This window comes from Oncorhynchus clarkii, chromosome 1, assembly GCF_045791955.1.
Source record: "Oncorhynchus clarkii lewisi isolate Uvic-CL-2024 chromosome 1, UVic_Ocla_1.0, whole genome shotgun sequence".
Classification (NCBI taxonomy): Eukaryota; Metazoa; Chordata; class Actinopteri; order Salmoniformes; family Salmonidae; genus Oncorhynchus; species Oncorhynchus clarkii.
Window position 1 is genome coordinate 65,211,951 of NC_092147.1, and position 24,870 is coordinate 65,236,820.

At 44.0% G+C, this 24,870-nt stretch overlaps 1 protein-coding gene across 2 annotated transcripts in view; it reads right to left on the reverse strand.

Moving 5' to 3' along the window:
- Window positions 1-8,138: 8,138 nt before the first annotated feature.
- The window catches only part of LOC139410918 (tight junction associated protein 1 (peripheral)), a 70,387-nt gene continuing 53,655 nt past the window's right edge, over window positions 8,139-24,870 (reverse strand). The window contains exons 7-10 of one of the 2 annotated variants that reach the window (XM_071156585.1): window positions 21,786-21,852; window positions 16,787-16,894; window positions 16,439-16,522; window positions 8,139-10,902 (exon numbers count right to left, since the gene is read on the reverse strand). In XM_071156585.1, coding sequence (XP_071012686.1) covers window positions 9,418-10,902; window positions 16,439-16,522; window positions 16,787-16,894; window positions 21,786-21,852 — 1,744 coding nt within the window. In that variant the 3' untranslated portion in view covers window positions 8,139-9,417. The remainder of the gene's footprint in view (window positions 10,903-16,438; window positions 16,523-16,786; window positions 16,895-21,785; window positions 21,853-24,870) is intronic. The other variant, XM_071156592.1, reaches the window with a different exon arrangement.

The following is a 24,870-nucleotide window of genomic DNA, read 5'->3' on the forward strand; positions in this document are numbered from 1 at the left end:
GTTGTGGATTGAGGGTACAACAAGCCAACGTTAAAAGAGGCAAAGTCTTAGACAGAATGAAAAATAGAGCAGGAATTACTTTCAATGCCCATTCCGGACCAGCACATTCTCATGTACTGTAAGAATAAACCAATCATTTGTACAATTCACATTCAGTTTCGCTGGTAATCAGTTAATGAGACCATAATCTTATTTTTCACTGATCTGAGTAATCCAGTGAGGTAGGTTTCTGATGTTGGGGTGCATAAATGAAAACAGACATTTACTGTGTTAACCCCTTTCAGTGCTCCATTCCCATAGGACAGCTAAATAATGAGTGGAATCAGGGATGGATATCACGATCAATCTCCCGAGTTGCTAAGTGACAGGGACAACAGAAGCCTGTTTTTCAGTATCTCCTCCTGTTACACTTGAACTTTAATACCTCTTTTCCTTTTGCTAGTCTGCACATAATTGTGTTAAAGATCACCTAGTAGCCTGCAACCAATTACACTTTTTGCATGACCTGTAGCACTTTTACATAACACAATACATTTTGGAGCAGGCACAAAATCCTTAAAACCCACACCAAGTGACTTATAGGCAATAGTGAATTATTTATTTTAAACATGCACAGTCTATTTATAGTTCCGATTTTGAAGGTTATGTAACCAATACAAGTCTGTATGCTCTGATATGATAGATCGACTATATATGATTGTTGTGATGGTCTGATGTCAGAATATATATGGATATATGCTTTGAGGGCCCAACACCGAGTGGCATGATACAATAGTTTAGGGCAGTCATTAATGTTAATTACAGTGGGGAGAGCAAGTATTTGATAACCTGCAAAATCGTCAGTGTTTCCTACTTAAAGCATGTAGAGGTCTGTAATTTTATCATAGGTACACTTCAACTGTGAGACGGAATCTAAAACAAAAATCCAGAAAATCATTGTATGATTTAAGTAATTCATTTGCATTTTATTGCATGACAAGTATTTGATACATCAGAAAAGCAGAACTTAATATTTGGTACAGAAACCTTTGTTTGCAATTACAGAGATCATACGTTTCCTGTAGTTCTTGACCAGGTTTGCACACACTGCAGCAGGGATTTTGGCCCACTCCTCTATACAGACCTTCTCCAGATCCTTCAGGTTTCGGGGCTGTCGCTGGGCAATACGGACATTAAGTCCCTCCAAAGATTTTCTATTGGGTTCAGGTCTGGAGACTGGCTAGGCCACTCCAGAAACTTGAGATGCTTCTTACGGAGCCACTCCTTAGTTGCCCTTGCTGTGTTTTTGGGTCGTTGTCATGCTGGAAGACCTAGCCACTACCCATCTTCAATGCTCTTACTGAGGGGAGGTTGTTGGCCAAGATCTCACGATACATGGCCCCATCCAGCCTCCCCTCAATACGGTGCAGTCGTCCTGTCCCCTTTGCAGAAAAGCATCCCCAAAGAATGATGTTTCCACCTCCATGCTTCACGGTTGGGATGGTGTTCTTGGGGTTGTACTCATCTTTCTTCCTCCAAACACGGCGAGTGGAGTTTAGACCAAAAAGCTCTATTTTTGTCGCATCAGACCACATGACCTTCTCCCATTCCTCCTCTGGATCATCGGCAAACTTCAGATGGGCCTGGACATGCGCTGGCTTGAGCAGGGGGACCTTGCGTGCGCTGCAGGATTTTAATCCATGACGGCGTAGTGTGTTACTAATGGTTTTCTTTTGAGACTGTGGTCCCAGCTCTCTTCAGGTCATTGACCAGGTCCTGTCGTGTAGTTCTGGGCTGATCCCTCACCTTCCTCATGATCATTGATGCCCCACAAGGTGAGATCTTGCATGGAGCCCCAGACCGAGGGTGATTGACCATCATCTTGAACTTCTTCCATTTTCTAATAATTGCGCCAACAGTTGTTGCCTTCTCACCAAGCTGCTTGCCTATTGTCCTGTAGCCCATCCCAGATGTCCTTACACAGCTGTCTGGTCTTGGCCATTGTGGAGAGGTTGGAGTCTGTTTGAGTGTGTGGACAGGTGTCTTTTATACAGGTAACTGGTGCAGTTAATATAGGTAATGAGTGGAGAACAGGAGGGCTTCTTAAAGAAAAACGAACAGGTCTGTGAGCCGGAATTCTTACTGGTTGGTAGGTGATCAAATACTTGTCATGCAATAAAATGCAAATTAATTACTTAAAAATCAGTGATTTTCTGGATTTTTGTTTTAGATTCCGTCTCTGAGTTGAAGTTTACCTATGATAAAAATTAAAGAGCTCTAACATGCTTTGTAAGTAGGAAACCTGTAAAATCGGCAGTGTTATCAAATACTTGTTCTCCCCACTGTATATCATTGTGACGGCAACTGTAAGTAGGCTACTTACACTTTTCATAAGCAGATTGCTGACCCTGTTGCAGTCGTCATTGGATGCCACAGAGAACGGAATGCCCACAGGGAGGCAGGCTGGTTCACTGCTGGACCATGCCAAACGAACGCTGCATTGCTGGCAATGATAACATCGTCTGCTATGCAATCCGATGACGTAGAGAATCTCTAATGCCGGCATGTAATTCAATTAGGATTCCTTTATTATTATTTTTTTTTAAATCGCCGTCCCCTTTCTCTCTCAGGCAATGAAGGCATTTCAGCCATAAATCTAATTTGAGCTGCTACAGGATCTTCTTTGGATGGAGCTCCAATTTCCTAGGTTTTACTATTGTGAGAACATTGGATGGTGTGATATTGAAAAGGAATTGTGCATACCTCATATACAAGGTCATGAAAAAGTCCCTTTGTATAGTCTTTTTAATGATTGTCAATTTTGTTTAGTGTCCACCAAATGAATAGATTAAATCATTCACAAATGTATAACAGGAGGGTAAAGTATTTAGGCTTTTCTGTTTGTATTATCATCAGGGAAAACTCCACCTCGAGCTGGACTAACATTTTAAAAGTGATCCTTAACTGCAAGTCCAGGATGAGTCATATCAGTAGGGGGAACCCTTAGTTAAGAGCTACTGTTCTAATCTTCCAAGGTAAATGTGTCAATGTTTAAAACGGAGCTGAACTTCCTGATTTAGGCTCGTTCATTAAGAAATGCAGCTTGTTTGACATCAAATGGACCAACAAATTACACCATGTAAAATGGGACACTATTTTAATGTTGCACATCTTTTAGTTGTCTCATTAAATACGAATATTAAAAGTATATGAATTTCTACAATTTATAGTTAGTTTGAAGTTAAGTCGTTGAAGTTTGAAGCTATAGGTGGGTTGGTTGTTTAGCAACAAAGCCAACGCATGTGCAACTTTGGGGCAAAACAGACAGGGTTGGCTTAGATGTTTGACAATATGTAAACAAATACATTTGCACAATGAGGACTTCTCATACATCGTTGCAGTTGTTGGTTGGCTAGCTCGCAAATGTTAACCATATTGGAGTTGACGTGACAAAAAACCAACTACGATTCCCCACATTGCAGCTTCTTTTCATTGTTGCTGGCCATCTCGTCACAACACACAGACTTCTGCCCCATTGAAGCGTGCGCATCGTTTGTGACGTTGTCAGCTAACCAGTCTACGGACATTTTAAAGGATTGGCCCATGTACATTGTGTAATTTACTGATGGTCCCTATCTAGCCCCATAGGGATGTCAAACCAAATTGACCACTGTCCTGACGATAGGGTTGCGAGCAGCTGCACTGCAGCTTGTGTTGTGGGCAGGATTGAAATCAACCCAAGAAACTGTTTCAGTACCCTTCATTCACTGAAATACTATTTTTTCCTATCTCGCAAACCTGTTTTGGACGAGACTAACATCGATTATCTTATTGTCAATTTTGTCACTAGAATAAATGTTTGACTCAGATGCCATATAGGCCGTTTTCAAAACAAGACGTTTCTTTTTCGGGGCAGTCGCTCTTTAACCTCTTAAAAGGAACAAACCAAGTAAAAATATTGGAGGTAACAAAGATGGCTACATAACCAGACCACAAATTAAGTTTAAAATATTTAATTTGTTTTAAAATATACATCAGTTAAATTCAGAAAAAAACGAGTTCAGTTTCAACAGTCTTTTGTATAATTCTGTCCAAGTAATTTTTTTGAGAAAAAATAAAAAATAAATCACGTGATACATATGACCATGGAAGCATACACTTACATACAAATCAAAATGAAATCTACAAAGCTATGAATGAACAGACACTGCATCAGGAGAGCGATAATATACAACGGAGCACACTTTTCTTAGTATGAGAAAATAATCTGATTGACACTTAACTCCATGCTAGACAGGGTTTGGTTTGGGACAGACAGGTACCAGACGGCAGTGTGTCCCCTATGATAGGTATAACAGTATTATTCCCCAATAAGCACAATCACACCGTATATTTTAAATGGCAACCTCCAGCCAAATAAAAGTCCTGATTTAGGCATGTGTATTTGAGAGTATTTAACATGTATTTAATTCATGTCAAAGGGATCATTTGACAACTGAACACCATAAAAAGGAGACGTGGTGAATAATAAACAGCAATGGATGCATACATTGATGTGACAAGACAGCATCTTTATTAGTATTCATGAACCATCTCATTGCAATAACACCGCCCTTGGGCAGGGACTGGCTTTGTCACCTGGCAGAAATGAATGCTGAGCAAGAGAGAGCACAAATGCAACTTCCAAGCTCAGAATGTATGATTACACTATAAACCCCTGCTTCTGTATTCATATGTAGAGCCAGGGTTTTCTAATTGCATAATGTAATACTTCACGCTCCAGTTAGTCAAATATCAATATTTCCAATAAACCCTTGGCACTGTGTAAATATTGTATTGGAGACAACTGTGACTGGCTGTTTAAGTCATGCTCTGACTAAAACCTACACCTTCAAATTAACTGTGAGCTACCGGTTAACGGTCACCGTCACAGAGGGATTATCAGTGTGTTTATTCCACCGCATCAGAGAGAGCGACGAAGCGGACATTTTTCAACATTTCAGACTAAATTTTAAAAAGCTCCACATGACTGGAGCATCCCGGGAAGGTGACCTTGGATCAAAGAAGCGATGTGTCGGGCAGAGATGTGTTCAATTATATTCTTGAAAGAGGAGTCATTAAAGTTGCAGGAGACCAGATGTAAAGGCCTATTTATAATGCCGAGTAAATTAGAGCCCCGCACATTTTATCCTCTTTCTCTCCCCCCATTTCGATTTTTGTATTTGCACAAAACCTTGTCTACAGCACATCTGATGAGCCCATTAAATATTAAAAATGTACATTTCCAGTTTCAAGACCATGACAGACTACCATTCCTCCTTTCTCTTTTTGAAGTATTAGAGACCTATTTCTGAGTGTAATAAAAAATGAATAATTTAGCCAAGGGTTGTTACAACTATTAATTACGGGCTATTAACAGCACATCTAGACATCATGGAAAGACCAATAAGCAGACTAAGCAAAAATAAAATAGCTCAAATAAAAATGAAAATGTTTAAGGCTGTTAATAGGTGGAGTGAGGTGGATTTCTGAGCCCTCAGTCCCACGTCCCGTCACACAACACAATGGAGTTGAATTATTCAGGGTTCAGGAGTGAAAGCTTCCAACATATTGGATACAGTATGTGGAGAGCCTTTTATACCGGGATATGGGGACTCATCTCACTCAGGAGGGAATACAGCTCTCAAATATGACCCCAGTGACCGGCAGCGGCACAGTACTAAACAGAACAATGTTTCCATTTCCTTGATATGTCTTGTACTTCTTGGTCTAAGGACAGAGATTTTAGGGGGGACTGAAACCCACATCTACCAGGTACAGGGCAGGCTCAAGAGACATCAAGGAGGAATATATATATTTTTCTCCAGGTGGTTTCTGTGTTCCAGCATGCACTGCCTGCCAATGGACTTGAAATGATATTACACCGTCATCAGCCCATAGAGGGTGGCATGAACATACAATACCAGACGGATTAGAGTCTGACACCATGTGGACACGAGCATGTCTGAGGGTTGAGAAACACCGCACCAGGCGTGCACCTGTATCCTGGATTACTGCCTTATAACGAATGCAACTGCAGAGCTCCCACTGTGAGCGGTCAATCTAGGACCAATAAAACAGCAGGACTGTATGGTAGACTTGATAACCACACAATCAAAGAGCTGTTAGAAAGGGCAACAAAAATAACCCCCCCCCCCCCAAATCAGTAAATCATCCATATGTACTAAAGCTACATAGTTGAGTGTCTGATGCTGAACAAATGGAATTAAAAATTAACACAAATTCAACATGGCTGAATGCAGAACACTTAGCCAATTGAATATAATGGACCAAATGAAAAAAAAAAGTACACAAAAACAATAAATCTCTTGATGAATGAATAAATATTCCCGATCCATATAAAAGGCATGTGGATGAAAAAGTAACTACAGTGAAAATAAACGTTACATACTGCAAGCCATTTATCAGATCCAGGTACAAGTATGACATCCTCGGTGAACCCCCACAATGGAGACTGAGTAACACACCAAATCAAAATACTTTCCTGGTTAGGATAGTCAACGCTACAATTACCCCAAATCTCATCATCAACCAGCTGTCATACCATACAGACCTTTTGCCTTTCATTATCCCTGGTCACTTAGATGGTCTGGACACATGTACTGTAGCTGTATGAGATACAAATACGTTACCCACAGAAGTGGTACACAATGAGAATTGAAGGCATCTTCAAGGAGAATTACTTTCACCCAGAACCCAATGAATACTTGAAAAACACATCCACAAAAAAATGCCTGGAGATGGATGGCTTGGTTCTTCCCGAAAAATACTGACTCCATGTTTCATGCCATATGAGTCTTCCATTGTAATACCCCATATACAGTAGAGTTACCAATAGTACTACCGGCCTGTTTGTTTCTTGAAATGAAAATACAGTGATGACAAAAATCCAATGACAGAACAAAAGTGAACTGATCTTCAATTATAGAGCCAATGTTATATCTCCGTATCTAGTTCTGGAAATAATATTTACACACAACAATGACATAAGTTGCCCTCTGAACACAGAGCTTCAGGTTATAGGGGTGTAACGGTTCACCAAACCCAAGGTTTGGTACGTATTGCCGTTTTGGGGGTCATGGTTCGGTTTTACAGTGGGGAAATGAAATCAATTGTTGTTTATTTAAGAAAATACAAAGTGCTGTTATTCCTGATTCCATATATGATCATGAATCATAATACCTGATGAGAGCACAATCAGGAATATCACTTTGTATTTTCTTAAATGAAAACACACGATTACTCATCAACACTAAAATAAAGTGCAATATGCATGTAAAATCAATATGTAAACATGGCTCAGACATTGTATAGGCCTATGCTATAAGGTTTTCTTACAATAGAGAAAAACATGAGTGTGACTCTCATAAAGGGGGCCTGTCTGTAGCACGCTACTTGTCATTTGCCACTCCAGGGTAATGTGATGGGCTGTCACTTAATAAGTAGCGCTCTGTCGCCCTGGAGGCCCATCAATCTTTAGTAAGCGCAACACAGGGTGGGATTGGCCAATTCATTGACAACTTCGGTTTTTAGCTTGCTTATATAGAGCGGGTACTAATTACCCGTTGGCTGAAATGGGTACGAGAGGGCGAAGATCGTAATGTTGCTCGAGCACTTTCACCAGGTGCTGAAACCCCTAATTTTCTCAACCAATGAAAATGGGCGCATATCCGCGGCTATAAACATACCCATCGCTCTTGTAGTTTCTTTGGCCGGTCAGAATCAGCTGTGAAGGGTTCCTTGAATGTAGAGGGGAGACAAAGTTCTTTTTTGGGCGTTTCTGCCTTGCTCCGGTGGTAGGAATACTGGGGTGATGTTGGCCTAAATGTGTCAACATGTTTGAGATGTTGGCAGCTGCATAGGCTCTTCTCGTTGAGCAGCGGCGACATACTCTCCCTGTCCATCGCTGTTGTAATCTACTAGGAAGCAAACATTTTCCAAAACTGGAGATTTAAACGATGGAGAATCTTCCTGGTTTATCGACCACACCACTCGCCATACGGAACTAGTTCCCGGCTGCGCCTCACAAAAGGACGGTTTGAAATGCACAAATTAAAGATATGAATTTTGATTGCAATTTTGAGATATATATATATATATTTTTTTATTTTTTTTAATGTATGTATTCATTTGGGTACACAGTGCGGATCGAACCCAGGCCCCGTACAAACCGGTTTAGTACAAATACGTGTACCGTTACACCACTAGTAGGTTACTCTAGCTCAGAGAACACAAATACATTGACTGTTCTAGATTATCATTGTCATAATATCTCTATAAATAGTTGAGTTAACACCTCTGGCATAAAATGGGCGCTTAAAAATAAAAAAGGCCAAAATGTAAATGATTTGAATGAAGTAGTGATTGAAGAAATAATAAAAGTGAACAAAAAAAAATTAAAAAAAATCTACGAATACTGTATTTTTGTTATCTAGAAAATAACCTTTAGAGTGAGACCTAGAATTTCTGGAATCAAGGGTGACCTTCCTAGTTGTTGTGTGGTGGACCAATTTCAGAGAAGAGAGCCCTTAAGAGTGGGTGCTCAACAAACCAGTGCACACTGCAGGAAATTCAGAGGGGGATCAGAACAGAACATTTCTAGGCATTGGGGGGGGGGGGGGGGTTACAAACCCCCTCAGACAGAGAGGGATAGGCACAGAGTCTGTGTGGGGGTCCAGTCCACAATCCACCCCAGACAACAGCATGCACTTGCAAGTGCTCAACCTCTCCCCCATTCATCGATGGAGGAAAAGTTCACATGTCATCAGATGCCTGCATGACATAACATTTCTCTAGGGAGGGGGGAACACAAATTCAGGTCAAAAGAGAACACAGGAGGGAGAAGGCAACGACTCCATCCACATTGTCTGTTTTCCAGTCCTGCATATCAACGATCATCTCAAATGATGAGCTGAATCGTAGCTCCATCTGGGCTGTTCCATGAAAACACACTGGCTGGATGTTTACACACAGGAAATGACACGGTATGGCTATATCCTGGAGTCGCCCTTCTCCTCCGGCAACAGTTCGGAGTGTTTGAGAGACAGAAAAAAACGAACCTCCTGTAGAACCCTTTGTTCTGCTACTGGAGAGGTTTGCAGCTCACAGTGGCAAGAGAAGAAACGCTATGAACTTTGCCATTCAACTGGCAGGCAGGCATTGCACAGATCTCCAAAGAATCAGTTCTTGAATGTAGTTATTAGAGAATGTGCATATTTCCTGACTAAACTCATGAGAGACAGCAGCGCGGACAAAGGTAGGACCAACACGTGGTGGTCGACTCGAATCATCCTTCCTTGCTGGTAAGATAGAGAGCCCGCAGAGAAGAGTTAGTCTGTCAGACGACATATGAAGTGAGAGGAAAAAGTCCCCTAGGTCTCAGTCCAGCAGGTTACCATGCTCCTGTGCCCGAGTCAGGCTGTCTTTGCGGTGCAAGTGGTGGACTCCCATCCTCTTTGGGCTCTTCAGGGGTCGGCCGGAAGTGGAGGAGTTGGAGGGGAGGGGAGGGGTGTTCTCTGTGTAGTCCTCTAGCCCTGCCAGGACCCTGGGTACTATGACAGGGAAGTCCTGGGGCAGGATGTCTCTCTCCTCTGCAGAGCTGCCTACAGACCCCGTCTCCTCCACAAACTCATTCCTCTTGGCCTCCGCCAGGCTGGTCTCCACAGTGATGGCCGTTGACACGGTGTCGCCACTGGCGTCGTCTTGGTCGTTGTCCAGGGCCATCAGCAGCTGCTCGCTCTCCTCTGTGGAGAAGTCTGCTCCGTAATGTCCCCTCCTGTTGCGGAGGTCAGCCATGCTGCTGGTGTCAGTGTCCAGGCTGGACTCTCGGCTAGCTGTCCAGCTGCGAGTGGAGGACCCCTCCTCCCCGTCCGAGTAGGCTCCCCGTAGTGCCCCCCTGTGGGATCCCCCGCCCCCTGGCTTGCAGGTCCGGGTCCTCTCCAGGTCCTTGACTGTCTCGCTGCTGAAGGAGGTGCGGTTGACCAGGGTGCCCTCAGAGGATGGTGCCATCTTCTCCACAAACATGCGCTGCCAGTTGGCCAGCAGGTCCTCCTCAGAGCTGCCTGAGCTGGCGAAGGCGCTGGGGGGCTGAGGGGGGCTGCTGAAGGGGCTGGACTGACTGGAAATGGGGTCTGCTGTGTCCAGCTGAGTAGGTGTGCGGCAGGGGTCACGCTGCCCCCCTCCCCCTGAGGAGGAGGAAGCCCCAGAGCGCCAGCCCCCGTCCGACACAGCGGGGCTGTTGGGCACAGTGCGCTGGCGCTCGTTCTCCTCGTCATTTTGCACCAGGCTGAGGGAGATGGCCTGGCGCGTTGCGTAGGTGCAGTTGGGCAGGGGGCTGTTCTTGGGGATTTTCACCTTGTCGTCTGAGGAGAACTCGATCACCTTGCGGCCGGGGTAGAGGGGATGGGGCGGAGGGGGGGCTGGGTAGGGGTTGAGCTTCTCAAAGGCCCCACCACCCTCCTCTCCTGGCTGGCCGTCTGCTGACAGGCTGCTCTGGCTCCGACACATTCCGTTCTGCTGGAGGAGCTCTTGTGCCTGGTTGCTTTGGGCTGGGACTCTGCTGCTGTGGCGGGGACCCCCATTCTCTCGACCCCCTCTTCCTGCCTCGGCCTGGGGCCCCGTCATGTCCACATGCACAAACACGTCCTCTGCCTGGGGTCGGCCTGCGCTGCTGCTGGACTGGGCAGAGTTGAGCACCAGAGGCTCAGGCTTCTCCAGTACACGGGCGATGACGGAGGTGGGCACCACGTCGGCAGGCGTCAGGCTCATGGTGTCGGAGTCCTGGCCCTGGGCCCCCTGGGAACTCTTATCCGGCAGACTGGCCTTCATGTGCTTGTTCACCATGTCCTGCAGCTCATAGGGCAGCTGGAAGACAGAGGAGACACAAACATAAAACGTGACATGTTCCACAGACAGGCAAAAAAGACCATGTCAAAATCAGAAAGTTAAGGGCTATTTTAAACTAGAGTCCCGTGGAACACTAAAAGTACTACATATTACAGACGTAACTTGTATAAACAACATAGCACCAAATAATGAGAACTCCTCCCAACTGCAGTATCTCCCAATTCCCTCCATTAAGTGGAACGACTTTAAAAACCTGCATCTCACAAGGGCTGACAAATCTTTCTCGACTTGCGCTTTAAAAGCAGCTGGTGAAGCCACTAAGAGCTCGCAGTGGGAGTATTTACAACCTCATGTCAAATGCAATGAGCCTTAAAACTTTACCTCGTAACCGAGTAGCTAAAACGTAGCACTCATATCGCTCCTATGCAGGGACTTTGTGCTCCGATCCAAATTAGAAAGCGGCACATCTCAGTGGGATACGAGTGGAGTCAGTATTGTCAATAGTTCCAGATTATTTATCAAAGAGCTGCTATGATCCTGTAGTGGATTAGTCTCCCTGTGTAAAAGCAGTGAGTGACACTAACACATGGCAGCCAGATCAGACACGACACTGGGCTGGCTGTCTGATGCCGAATATGTGAATGGAAGAGAACGCAGGGATCTATCTGGTGGGTTGCCTTCAGAGAGGACTATCTCAACCTCAATCAGCGCTGTGAAGGAGACTGTCTCCTGCTGCCTTTCTTCCCTGGCAACCAAATGTCTCCTTGTCCCCGACTCCCCATTCACAGGAAACGAATAGCAGAAAGAATGAGAAGAAAAAAAAAATCTCTCACCTCTAATGAGATAACTGAAGGGTGGCAAGAAAGAAAGAGAAAGTGAGTAGAGAGAGTAAAGGGAGAAAAAAGGCAGGCATCTAGGGCCCTTTATCACGGTAATACTGGGTGTGAAGAGGCAGGGCAGAGATATTGATTTGTGGAAAATGGGCAGAGAGAAGAGGTGATTCCACAGCACCCACTGCCTGATGCCCTAACGATCCTGGTGAGCAACGATCGGACAGACCGCCCTCCTCCCGTTCACTTCCTCTGGTCAGCCGGGCGGGATCAATTAAACAGCACAGGGCTGCCAGGATGACCCCTGAATTTTATATGACATACCCCTGACCTCTGGGCCAATTACATATAGAGAGCTAACAGGCACCCTAGAGTCATAGGTCATAACCAATGATGTATATATACATTAGATGACTGACTGACAAGGAGTGCTGTGTTGAAGCCACTGCGCCTCCATCTTGGCACTCACATTTGTAAAAAAAATAAATTAAAATAAATTAAAAACATTTTGGAAAGTATAGAAATGCATTTATTTATTAATGTCTACATTAGTTTTTTCCAAGTTTATTCTAATAGACACATTAATGCATACTTTCAAATGTTATTGTTTGAGCTAAACATATACAGTGCATTCGTTTTCCACATTTTGTTACGTTACAGCCTTACTCTAAAATGGATGAAATTGGGTTTTTTCCTCATCAATCCACACACAATTCCCCAAAATGACAAAGCAAAAAAAGTTCTGAAATAAAACTTTTAAAATACTTAGATGTCAAATTTACTTAAGTTTCAGATCCTTTACTCAGTACTTTGATGACTTCACAGTTCACAGTTATTTTCAGGTCTCTCCAGAGATGTTCGATCAGGTTAAAGTCTGGGCTCTGGCCGGGCCACTCAAGGACATTGAGACTTGTCCCGAAGCCACTCCTGCATTGTCTTGGTTGTGTGCTTAGTGTCTTTATCCTGTTGGAAGGTGAACCTTTGCCCCATTCTGAGGTCCTGAGCACTCTGAAGCAGGTTTTCATCAAGGATCTCTCTGTACTTTTCTCGGTTCATCTTATCCTCGATCCTGACTAGTCTCCCAGTCCCTGCCGCTGAAAAACATCCCCCACAGCACAATGCTGGTTTTTGCTCTGACATGCCATGTCAACTGTGGGACCTTATATAGACAGGTGTGTGCCTTTCCAAATCATGTCCAATTAATTTAATTTTCCACAGGTGGACTCCAATCAAGTGGTAGAAACATCAAGGATGATCAATGGAAACAGGCTATACCTGAGCTCAATTGCAAGTCTAATAGAAAAGGGTCTGAATACTATGTAAATAAGGTCTGTTTTTTTAATTTGTAATAAATGTGCACAAATTAAAAACCTGTTTTCATTGTCATTATTGGGTATAGTGTGTAGATTGATGAGGATTTTTTATTTATTTTTTACTTGATCAATTTTCTAATAAGGCTGTAATGTAACAATGTGGAAAAAGTCAAGGTGTCCGAATGCACTGTATGTAAAAAAAGATTCTCCTAAAAGTATACTTTTTTCAAAGGTTCTAATGTTAATATCCCCACTACAACAACAAATACATATGTTTGTCCTTTAAACATTTAGTTGATTTACGTTAATTCTTATGCTGTTCCTTCTGGGGTGTGACAATTTGGCCAACCGGTGGCTTCAAAGCCTCATTGGCCAATACATACTATCAGCGATCCAAGGTTTATATACAGTACCAGTCAAACGTTAGGAAACACCTACTCATTCCAGGGTTTTTCTTTATTTTTTAAAACTAATTTCTACATTGTAGATTAATAGTGAAGACATCAAAACTATGAAATAACACATATGGAATCATGTAGTAACCAAAAGTGTGTTAAACAAATCAAAATATATTTTAAATTCTTCAAAGTAGCCACCCTTTGCCTTGATGGCAGCTTTGATTTGTTTAACTCTTTTCATAGTTTTGATGTCTTCACTATTATTCTACAATGTAGAAAATAGTTTTAAAAAATTAAGGAAAACCCTGGAATGAGTAGGTGTTTCCAAACGTTTGACTGGTACTGTACATCACTGGTCATGACGAGCTAACAAGCAGCTATGCATCACGTCCATGTGCACACAAAGGTACTGTGTTTTAGAGCCTCAACTAAACACACGCAATAGCTGTAGCAAAAAAAGTGTTACATTATTCAGTGAGTTAGAGACCTTTTCAGGGACCATTCTTTCCTATAGAACACTGGCTGTATTATTACAGGCACTGCAGGCAATCACCGTGACGTAAATCTGCACGGGCCCATTGATGGCCACAGTCATGGTCATTTTACACGCTTTTGTATTAACTGCTTGTGCGCTGAAAATGGTATCAATTAGCATAAACGCATCAATAGAGGGCCAGTTTGAGGCAAAGTGGGCATACTATATATGGCATGATGCCTGGGCAGATAAAAGCTGAGCTTTCTCATGGAACAATTACATGTGCAGCAGTGTGAATTGGTGCTCACAGACAGCCAATCCACTCTAGCGAGTAGCCTCAGGACTGGGCTGCTGGGCAACTTCTGCAATGCTGTATAATTGATTTGTTTCCTTAGGCAATCTTCAGAATTCATTAAAATCTCCCACAGATGGCTGCTGCCCGCCTGATAAGATGATTTGTATACACCGCTTCGTTTCAGACCACCTCCCAGGGAGCAGCGCATCTGGACACAGGATGACTCAATGCTGTCCGTCTGCCTCTTTCTGCCCTCCTGTCCGCCTGCTTGCCTGTCCGCCCGCTTGCCTGTCCGCCCGCTTGCCTGTCCGCCTGCTTGCCTGTCCGCCTGCTTGCCTGTCCGCCTGCTTGCCTGTCCGCCTGCTTGCCTGTCCTTGTCCATTCTGCAGGATCTTTTCCCAGGAGGACGCCGTAACCATGGTTATCCATGTTGCCCTTTTGGTGTGCTTCCTCTCCCCCTTTCGGATTCTCTCCTAATGGATGATGACTGTCAAGGGGATGTTTCCTAATGGTTAATGCTTTGATTTTCAAAAACGTGTCCTTGTCTTCCAAGGCACTTTCCTTGTTTTGTTTTGCGAAAAAGAGTTTGCTGCAACAATTAGAGTTAGACCTCAGTCGGTAGACCCAGTACAAGAACTACCAAGTTCTGCCCACTAGTTTCTTATCTAAGTCCTTAGTAGCTTAGTTGGTCAGAGGGTGATGCTGGAAACACCAAGATATTTGAAATTCCAAGATTCTTCAAATGTATGCACTCATTGTACCTTAAGTCGCATGTGTGTGTGTGTGTGGGGGGGGGGCATCTGCTATGTGGCATATAAATACACAAAATCAGTCTCGCAAGCTCGGGGGGGGGGGGGGGGGGGGGGGGGGGGGGGGGGAATTGCTGGCTCACTAAGGGAAGTCCATACAATCAACAAGTGTTTGAACAGGCTGCCTTTGACTACTTGAGCAGTTTAAAGAAGATCATATGAAATGTGTGTTTAAGTCCTAAAGTTGCCTTTGGCATAGAACCACCAGGTAAGCACAACGCTCATGACAAATATAGGAGAGCATAAAATAGTTCCCTCAAAGCACAAATAAGCTGATCACAAAACAAGGGAATAAATTGAGGCATGAGAACAGATCTGCAGTTTGAGGCAGGTTGTTAGGTTCCACAGCAGTAATCCTGGCTGCCACACATCCTGTAATGAATTACGGCAGGACTGGGAGATATATTTATGCTCCGATGAATTATACTTCTCCTAAAAATAGCCCTGGCTCCTGGCTGCCTGTCACGGCCCTGGGGCGACAACCTGGCTGGCGCATCGGTAGTAATAGTCCTCCGGAGACCAGAGTATCAGGAATTAAGACGTCACTGTAGATGAATAAACTAACTGAAGGTGTTCGAGCCGGCAGGTAGCCCTGTGCATCAATGGACTGGAGAAAAAGACCCTAAAGTCACTAAGCCTCACCTCCAAACACGGTCTCTCATTTGATAAGGGACTGGATTGTTAAAGCACAGGTAGTGTTGGACTTTGGCACTAAAAGGGAAGCTGCTCATACTAAATGTATTTATTCAAGAGTCTCAGGGAGTGAAATAAGAATCTAATGGATTGTACACCTGAGAAAAACATTTCATCCAAGAGAAATTCATAGCACAACACTTTGAAATGGATTTGTTTATTCATGCTAATGTGCTGATTACCCAGCAGTATGTGGTTTAATAGCTCTGATGAAAGCCAGTGTTGAACTCGGTGGCTCTTGATTTAGTGGAGAGACATCACTGATCACATTATGGGCCAGAACCCAGAGGTGAGAAGAGCGACTGAGGTGCTTCAAGTTTTCATTGGTCAATGGCAGGTCCAAACTAAGAAAGTATTTCTGGTACTGTATATCGTCCACCTCATAGAGTTGATTGGTCACACACAAAGGCCAGGAGCTGTGATAAAGCGGCCAGGCAAACCTCTGCTTTTTTTTTACCCTCCCCCTCTTTCTACTCTCTTTGTTTCTCTCTTTGCCTAGTCCTCTCTGACGCCAGGGTCAGACAACAGTCCCCCAGGCGACCGCTCTCTCCCCCTCTTTCTCTCTCCCATGTCCAAGAGTGTCACTGCGGAGGGCAAAACAAAGATCTAACAGTGCCACCATGACAAGTGGAAGGCGTTTTATATATATATATATATATATATATATATATATATATATATATATATATATATATATATGAGATGTAATCATTCACATCATACGATCAGAGCTGTACTTACATCTGCAAACTTGTGGTTCCTGAAATGGGACTTATTGCACTTCAAAAGCTGCACGGCCAAATTGCAATCTTGCCGATAGCGCTCCTGTCAGGGAGAAGAATAGAACAAGGGGTGAAAGGGTAGGGGTATGGAGAGAGAAAAGGATAACATGTTTTTTTAAAGTCAGAGGTATACTGGAAACGTCCATTTCTCACAAAGCACTTGGACTTTTTTTTTCTTAGAACGGTGGTTGAACTGTTCAAGGTCTCAATCTCCCCCCCCCTCACTACCACCACACTGTGGTTCTATACATCTAACTTCATATTTGGTATGAGATAACTCAAAGAGGGACAGTGTGACAACACCCACGTTCAACTCCTCCAGCTTGTCGATGGTGTTCTTGGCGTCCAGGAGTTTGTTGGTGAGCTCCACTATCTCCTGGTCCGTGGTCTTCTTGTCCCTCTCCACCTTACGGAGCTGCAGACGGATAATGGTGGTGGGATGCAGAACATTAGAAAAGCAGCGTCATGCATCACTGGCGGAGGGATAACCATAGCCAGCACTCGCTGCAGGACTCTATGTTTAAGTAAGCACACATGGGGATTTCCTCATTGATTACAGCTAATGCCAGTCTCCTCCTCCAAAGGCTGTTGCTAGCCACTCAGCTCAGCGGTGTTGAGAGAGAAACCAAAAAAAAAGTACAGCCGCAGAAAATGTCATAAAAACCAATCGATGGCACATTATGAAGGGACAAAGTGGGAGCTCTGGGTCTGAGTCTGTGCCGAGTCACCCTAATAATGTGGTTACTCCCTCTCGCACTCACGCCATACGTTTGGGGAACACAACCTGGAACTGCAGTCAAACAGCTGGGCAGGTGACACGCTGTTGTATCGTTAAGAGAGCCAGTGAATGGCTTCCGTTAACATCCAGCTATGTGAGTCACACTAACAGGACAGATAGGTTATGCAAAAATCCACAATAGGCAACAATTGATCAAATACTCTGTAGCTTCAGCACTAATATTAACTGATGCGCCATTATAAAAATCAGGATTAAGGGGATTTCAGAGGTACCACAGGAATAGCTTGTGGTGCTGATTGGCTATGGGGAGTGTTTTTTAAGTAACCATGACTTCGCCAACAAATTGGGATTGCTACAGTAGGGACCTCACACTATACGTGCAACATTTCTCAAGTTTTAACAGGGGGGGAAAAAAAGGAAAAAAAAGTAGTTTCTCTGGGCTTCAGTACTCTCACAGAAAACAATCCCTAAACCGCTGAGCTGGAGAACTTCCAGACCAATTAATTGTGCGTGCGGATCCAGATGCTGTGACTCCTCTGTGTGTGTGTGCGTGTGTGTGTTAACTAGCAAGCAAGCACAGGCCCAGATCGTCGCATTAATATTCACCACAGGCTCATTATTTGTTATTTTTTAATTGAACCTTTATTTAACTAGGCAAGTCAGTTAAGAACAAATTCTTATTTACAATGACGGCCTAGGAACAGTGGGTCCGACTGCCTTGTTCAAGGGCAGGACGACAGATGTTTACCATGTCAGCTCGGGGATTCGATCAAGCAAAACTTTTAGTTCCTGGCCCAACGCTCAAATCACTAGGCTACCACCCCCCCCCCCCCCCCCCCAAATTAGAGCCTCCAGTGAGCCCACTGTGTGGGGTTTGGATCTGCACTGACACCCTGTGAACAGCTGAGAGAGGCCTAGACCACGGCTGCTGTTCTGACCATCTGCTAACACAATATCAACATAATTATTGGTGAACACACCAAGCACAATGTCTTACTTTGGGGGGTGGGTCCTCCCTGCATCTTCTATCTGACATTGTCCATTTACTAGCTAGATGTTAACTGAAGCCTGCACGGAAGTGAGCACTGAGCAGCTCTGTCCAGTTGTTTTAGAGGTCGTGATCAATCGCGCGACATGATTGGACTATGAAAATAGCTAGATCCAATCCTCAGAGGGAGAGGGTGTGGTCACCACCACTAAATCACACTTAGTAGAAAAGAGGAACCGTCATTCATCGGTCCGTAGAGAATCAGTGAGAAAGGGAGTTACTGAGCGACATATAGACAGAATGAGACCCAGACTGCATCTCCTGCTCCACTGGCGGCCGTGTCAATAATTAACCAATTCGCTTTATATATGCTAAACTGAAGAGGCTTCGAAGGAGAAATACAAAATGCACACAGAAATAAGCCAGCCAGCCATTGTGATGCAGAGAGACAGTTTGACTGGGCAATGCCACATCCAAAAAACACCAGTGATCTCTTCTACAGCCCATTGAGCTGCAGAGCGTAACACGCCTCTGGTAAAGGGGATATACAGTCTACACCGTCCTAATATTGAGTTGCACCACCTTTTGCCCTCAGAACAGCCTCAGTTCGTCGGGGCGTGGACTCAACAATGTGGCGAAAGCTAATCAACAGGGAAGCTGGCCCACGTAGACTCCAATGCTTCCCACAGCTGTGTCAAGTAGGCTGGATGTCCTTTGGGTGGTGGACCATTCTTGATACACACGGGAAACTGTTGAGTGTGAAAAAAAACCCACCAGTGTTTCAGTTTGACACACTGGTGTGCCTGGCACCTACTACATTAACCGTTAACAAGGCACAAGTCTTTCGTCTTGCCCTCTGCTTGGCACACATACGCAACTCATGTCTCAAGGCTTAAAAATCATTTTTTAACCTGTCTCCTTCCCTTCATCTACACAGATTGAAGTGGATTTAACAAGTGACATCAATAAGGGATCATAGCTTTCACCTGGAGAGTCTATGTCATGGAAACAGTTCCTAATGTTTTGTACACTAAGCGCACAGAGAGGTGGGGGGACTTGAAAACTAAATGTTTCAATCACTGGGCACACCCAGAGATACACATAATCGCCCGGCCCCTCATGCCCAACCCAACCCCCATGCATAGGGGCCATAGCAGAGCTACACAGACAGGATGATGACTGCGGGACATCTGGAGCAGTTTGCCAGGACAAGACGATGGAGAGACTCCTAGTTCAGAGGCGACAAGCAGAGCAGTAATGAACATGACAACTGCAATAAATGCTCAGGGGGAGGAGGATGGAGGGAGGGAGGGAGACAGGGGAGAAATAGAATGATAACGCAACTGCGTAGACCCAGGTTTGACTGATAGCAGCCTGATGATGATGAGACAGCCCGTCACGAAGCAGCAGCATGAGAGAGAGGGAGAGAATGAGAGAAACAGACAGAGAGAAAGAAAAAAAGAAAAGAAAAGAGACGGATGGTGAAAACAAAGACAACACAGAACATTTTGGTCTCTTCTTTTGGACACTTGGCGAGATCTCCCGTGCGTCATCGGCTAATATGGTTTCTGATTGCGAACTCCTCTAACGCAGCACGTCAGAATAGGTTGAAACGGGCCCGTCGTTTAAGCCTGGACTGTTAGACAGTGGTCCATAGGCCTAGTCCAAAGCCACACAATCAGAACCGGGAAAATTGCATCAATTTAGGCTTAACACAAAAATAATGGAATCCACAAGGATGAGGAAGGATTTGAGAGCTGTGTGCTAGGGACGGCGGCGAGGACGCGATAATTCGATTCAAGGCTCGCAATTTGTTTAATAATTGAATCCAAAAATGTACAAATGCAACCATTGTGCAGGTTAAATGAATAAGCAGTGACCGACAACAATGTCTGTCAGATGCTGTGAAAACGTGTAAACCTTAGTTTTCCGTCGTGCATCAGAACAACCAGTAATTGGAACAATAGATAGAATCCTGCGAACGTTTTGAGTTCAGCCAAGTTCCACGGTAACATGCAAGAACTCAAAAATGATGAGAGTACTCAAAACACAGACATCGTTTTAACTGCCTATCCTTATTGTGCATTTTTAAAAAGGCCACCGTTGACAAGGTGACTGTGGGGGTCAGAGCATGTTTTGGACAGAGTAATCCTCTGGCAATTGCAAAGAGATTACCTCGCATCAGGGCCAGCCTCACTCACACACACAAACCACCTGTCCCCAAACACAAAGCGCCAACCGACCCATCAGTCCTCGATCCGTCTGTTTTCCTAAAGCTACCTCCTCTACAATGACAATTAACAGGGCTGGACTGAATTCAGAATCAGACAGTAGAATGTTTGCAGAGTAAATCTGTGGTGTGAATCCAGTCTGGGTAGGGCTAGCCTGTGGGTAATGGGCAGTCAAGGGGGATGGCTTGTAGTGGTGCTCAGATCACTTGCCATGCGGAGAGTTGGCAATTGCACACTACAGCAAGCAACATCATTTATTTCCCTGTCAGTGTAAAACAGAGCAGCTTGAACTTTGATTTTCTCACACAGCTATCACAGAGGGCAGGGGATCGTACCACAGCCACCAGCAAAGGATCACAGCAAACTATTTCGACATTAGTCAATCTACATATTTATGGGAAATTAATATTTGGCCAGTGGGAACGTTTGCTTTGACTAAATGTGATTGGATTAGAAAGAATAGACATAACGTATGCACACGCATGCACATACCACCAACAGAGACGGGCTAATCAAACAACCATCACACATGTGTAAACAGCAGCATACATATTAGAGGACATAGATGCATACTTTATGTCCTGACACACAATATCTGATTGGTTGTATGGTTGATGAGTCGTATTATAATCATCCAATAAAACGTACAGCATCATACATAGGTTACTATGTTTTAAAGGGACAGTGTGGGACTTGACATTGTGGGAATATGTAAAAGAGTCTCTGCACATAAAACCCCTGGTTGTCACCTAGTGTGATTTCGGGAGCGTGTGTGAGCTCGCGCACACAGACACACGTTTGCCTGGCGTGCTGCCTGGGGGAATAGCAGAGCTGTGGACCTTTCCGTCTCCCAGAGGGGCTAGCAGAGACATGGGTGATAGAGAGAATTGACTTCAAATGAAAGGCCAGATCATTCTGTGCTAATTCCTTGCAGCACTCTGCACCACAGAACCTTCCAAAAGAGACCCTGCGGCATAATTAGCTGACAGGTGTGGGATAATGGCATAATGAGAGTGCTCTTAAATAAACGTTTTTTTTTTAAACACACCGCTGTATGGGAAAGGTTCTTCCCCGATATAGAATAACTCCACTGACTTGGCATGCTGGGAAACTCCTTCGACATAGAAACCTTTGGACGTTGTAGTGTTTGCAAATCTACAATACTTTTGACCAGGGAAAGGTCAAAAGGAAAAGCAGTATTTTGGGAAATGGAGTGCAGGTTAAGTTGTGTGTAAATGTTTCCTTTCAAAAAAAGTAGTCACCAGAAGAACATGAAATATTTATGTCCAATGAACACCTATAGATAAGCAAAGAGGGCAGGTGGGAGGGTTGAAAGGTGAAAGGTTACCAGGGAATGAAGCTTCTCCTCCAGGTCCTGGTTGGCCCTCTGGGAGGCGGTGTAGCTGTTCTGCAGTCTGTGGAGGACAGAATGTGTCTCAGTTAATAGTACCGTGTCTACAGAGCTGAGCCCCATCCAGATAGAACACGTATTGGAAACCCACAGATGTTATTGCTGCAGAGACTGAGACACAGAGCCCACTGGTACAGAACGTAGCACTGCAGTAAAATAACTCGTCAACCACTTTTCTTTTTCAGTGCGATCGCCTCCCATCATAGTTCAGATTACGCGGTTGTCTTCTCTTGTGCATCTTGTCTGGTTGTCAAATGAATAATTTAAATTGCCATATAGACCAGAATTATCTCCACAATGAGGCACCAGAAAACGGGCAAACCCTGCAGTACAAGTATGCACGCAGTTCTCTTGGCAGTCACATCCATGCACATTTTAGTTCACTTTATTTCCATTGCTACTCAACAGCAGCACGGTATGAATCCTCTCAGACTTAATGAAGCCATCAGAGTTTTGCTCGCTCCGGTTTTCAACAGGTTAGACATTCGGAACAAATTACGAGAGATGGGAGGAAAAGGGAGAGAGGGGACTGTATTAAACCCATTTCAATAGGACCAATAGCAATTACTTTCCCACTATCCACTGCCTCCTAAATTGGCTAGATAAATTCCTCAAAAAAAGTGAGAGGTTGTGTATTTCATGGAATGCAATTATGGAGAACATTTTAAAAAGGGCTAAAATGGCAACCTACTGATTTTCCACATAGCTTTGCAGGACATGTTTGAGGTATTGATGTTCCTGTTGTATAGGACCCCTGATTGTGCACCACCTTCATCAGTAACGCTCACACTTTGTAATGGTGAGCAACAGTAAAGAGGTGTGGTAGTCCAGAAGTTCAGGGCACTAAAGTGCGCCACGCCTTAAGCTTTCAGTAAGCGTGAATCATGATAAACTATGCTCAAGTCAACTCCCTTTGAGACTTTTTTTTTTTTTAAAGAGAGAAAAACATCTATTTAAAAAAAGGTCTCATCACTTCTCGGTCCATTGTTAAATTACAAATATTGCCTTTGTATGGTTAAAACCCCATCTCACAGAAACCCCAGAGGGTTTGAACGCAGGACTGTCTGAAAATCCAATAGAAGTCTAAGAAGCACACAAATGATGCTCACAAAGCACTCTGCCCGTCACCCTTTCCACCGAGAGGGGATTACAAGGCCAGAGTCTAACAGCCGGTGATCCTCTCCGTGGTAGTCAGGTCTGCACCAGGGCCAGGCTCTAGCCTACTAGTTTCATTTCCTCTTTCTGCCATGAGCCATGCTGGGTGCTCATTTGACCACGCAGACGTGAACGTGTCACAATAACTGCTGTCCCCGGGCCAACTGGCCACGTGATTGATTCATTGATCAAACAATATTGCACATGGACACGCGCACAGGTTTAACCTCATCTATATTACAACCCTGATGCAATGACACTAAATCGCTATTGTAGTGTCCAGGGTGATACCAGTGTGTATAAATGGGATTCATAGTACAAAACCTCTGGCTTTTTAAGACATATTTCCCAAAGGGCTGTCCTTCCCAATAACACCAGCATCTCTCCTGTCGCATTCCTCACTAATCATAAAGGCTTCGCTGCAAATCACTGCCAATGACTTTCACTGTCTTTTTCCCCAATCAAAAGTGAATAGACATTTGAGCAAAGCTCACCGATAGCCACCGAGACCACAGCGGTGCCCATTTACATTAGTCATTCAGCAGACGCTCTTATCCGGACTTACAGTATTGAGTCCATACTTTTCGTTCACACTCCCGCAGCATTTCAGGGTTTCAGAGGGTAGACATTGATCGGACTTTGCGCCGACGGACTTGGAGCGCAATTACAGTCACCTGATGGCTCCGCTAAGAAGTCAGATTGATTAGTTTACGGCTGCCAGACTATTCAAACGAAGTCCTCAGAGAGTCACATGTGAATGCTGCTAATGGGTCTGGTAAAGTAAATAAATAGCTAAATTTTAAAAAATGTAGTCGTAATTACAACAATTGGCTTTTCATTCCCAGAGCCTTTTCAGTGATTGATCTCTGAAAACATCTGTGTAACGGTGCTGCCCGGTGATAATCAGATAGGACATACGAGTGGAGCACACTAGTTAACTGATGGCAATCCAATTGAACCCTTATCTTTGCTGAAGCTGTATTTGAAGGTGTGATCATCTAGTACGGAACTGCAGATGGACCATCGCATCCCACACAGGCATGTAGCCTCATTCTGTGATTTATTGATGGAAACACTGCAGGGATAATTGAAAGTGACTGGCTGCTCAGAGCGAAAAACAGGAAGATTCCTCTTGATTGGAGATAAACTGGGATGATTGCTTTTGAATGTGACACACACACACAACACACGAGATTTGAAATGAGCATCCACGTGGTTTTTCCCTGGAATCTTGACTTAAACGTGCATCTTCACATTAGTGCAACCCAGAGCCAAAGCATTCGTGACAGTAAAATTAGCAAATCTATTTCTCCACATACATGTGGACAGCGAGATAAAAATGAAATGGCACATTGACATATAAAGCTATAGGAAATGTATTAGGAAATAATTCAAAAGCAAGCAACATATTTAACGATTAAAATGCTTAAGAAACAAAATGGCAACCATTATCAGCCGACAGCAGATATGGGAAAATGTGTTGCCGCCAAGTCGTATTTACCAGCTTCAGCCCCGTGTCCTCCCTCTGGAGGAGTTTAGGTTTCCTGTGTGTGGTGGTGGGAAACTCATCCATCATTACCATGACACTTCCATAATAACATAAGCTTTACAATCTCATTAAAGTGAGAGCGTTTGTCTCAAATGGTGGATTATGCATACCAACCATTACGCGCGTGTCATTTTGGCCTCTTTTTTTTTTTTTTACCTGCACTTAAACTCACAAATTAGGAGCAAAACAAAATACTCAAATCTATTTTTTTTTATTTTTATTTTTTTTTCGGACTCAAAGCGCGCATTTTCCAGGCTTTTCAAGACCAACTTCCGTTAATAAGCTTTTATCGCTAAACTGTGAACATTTTAAATCTTT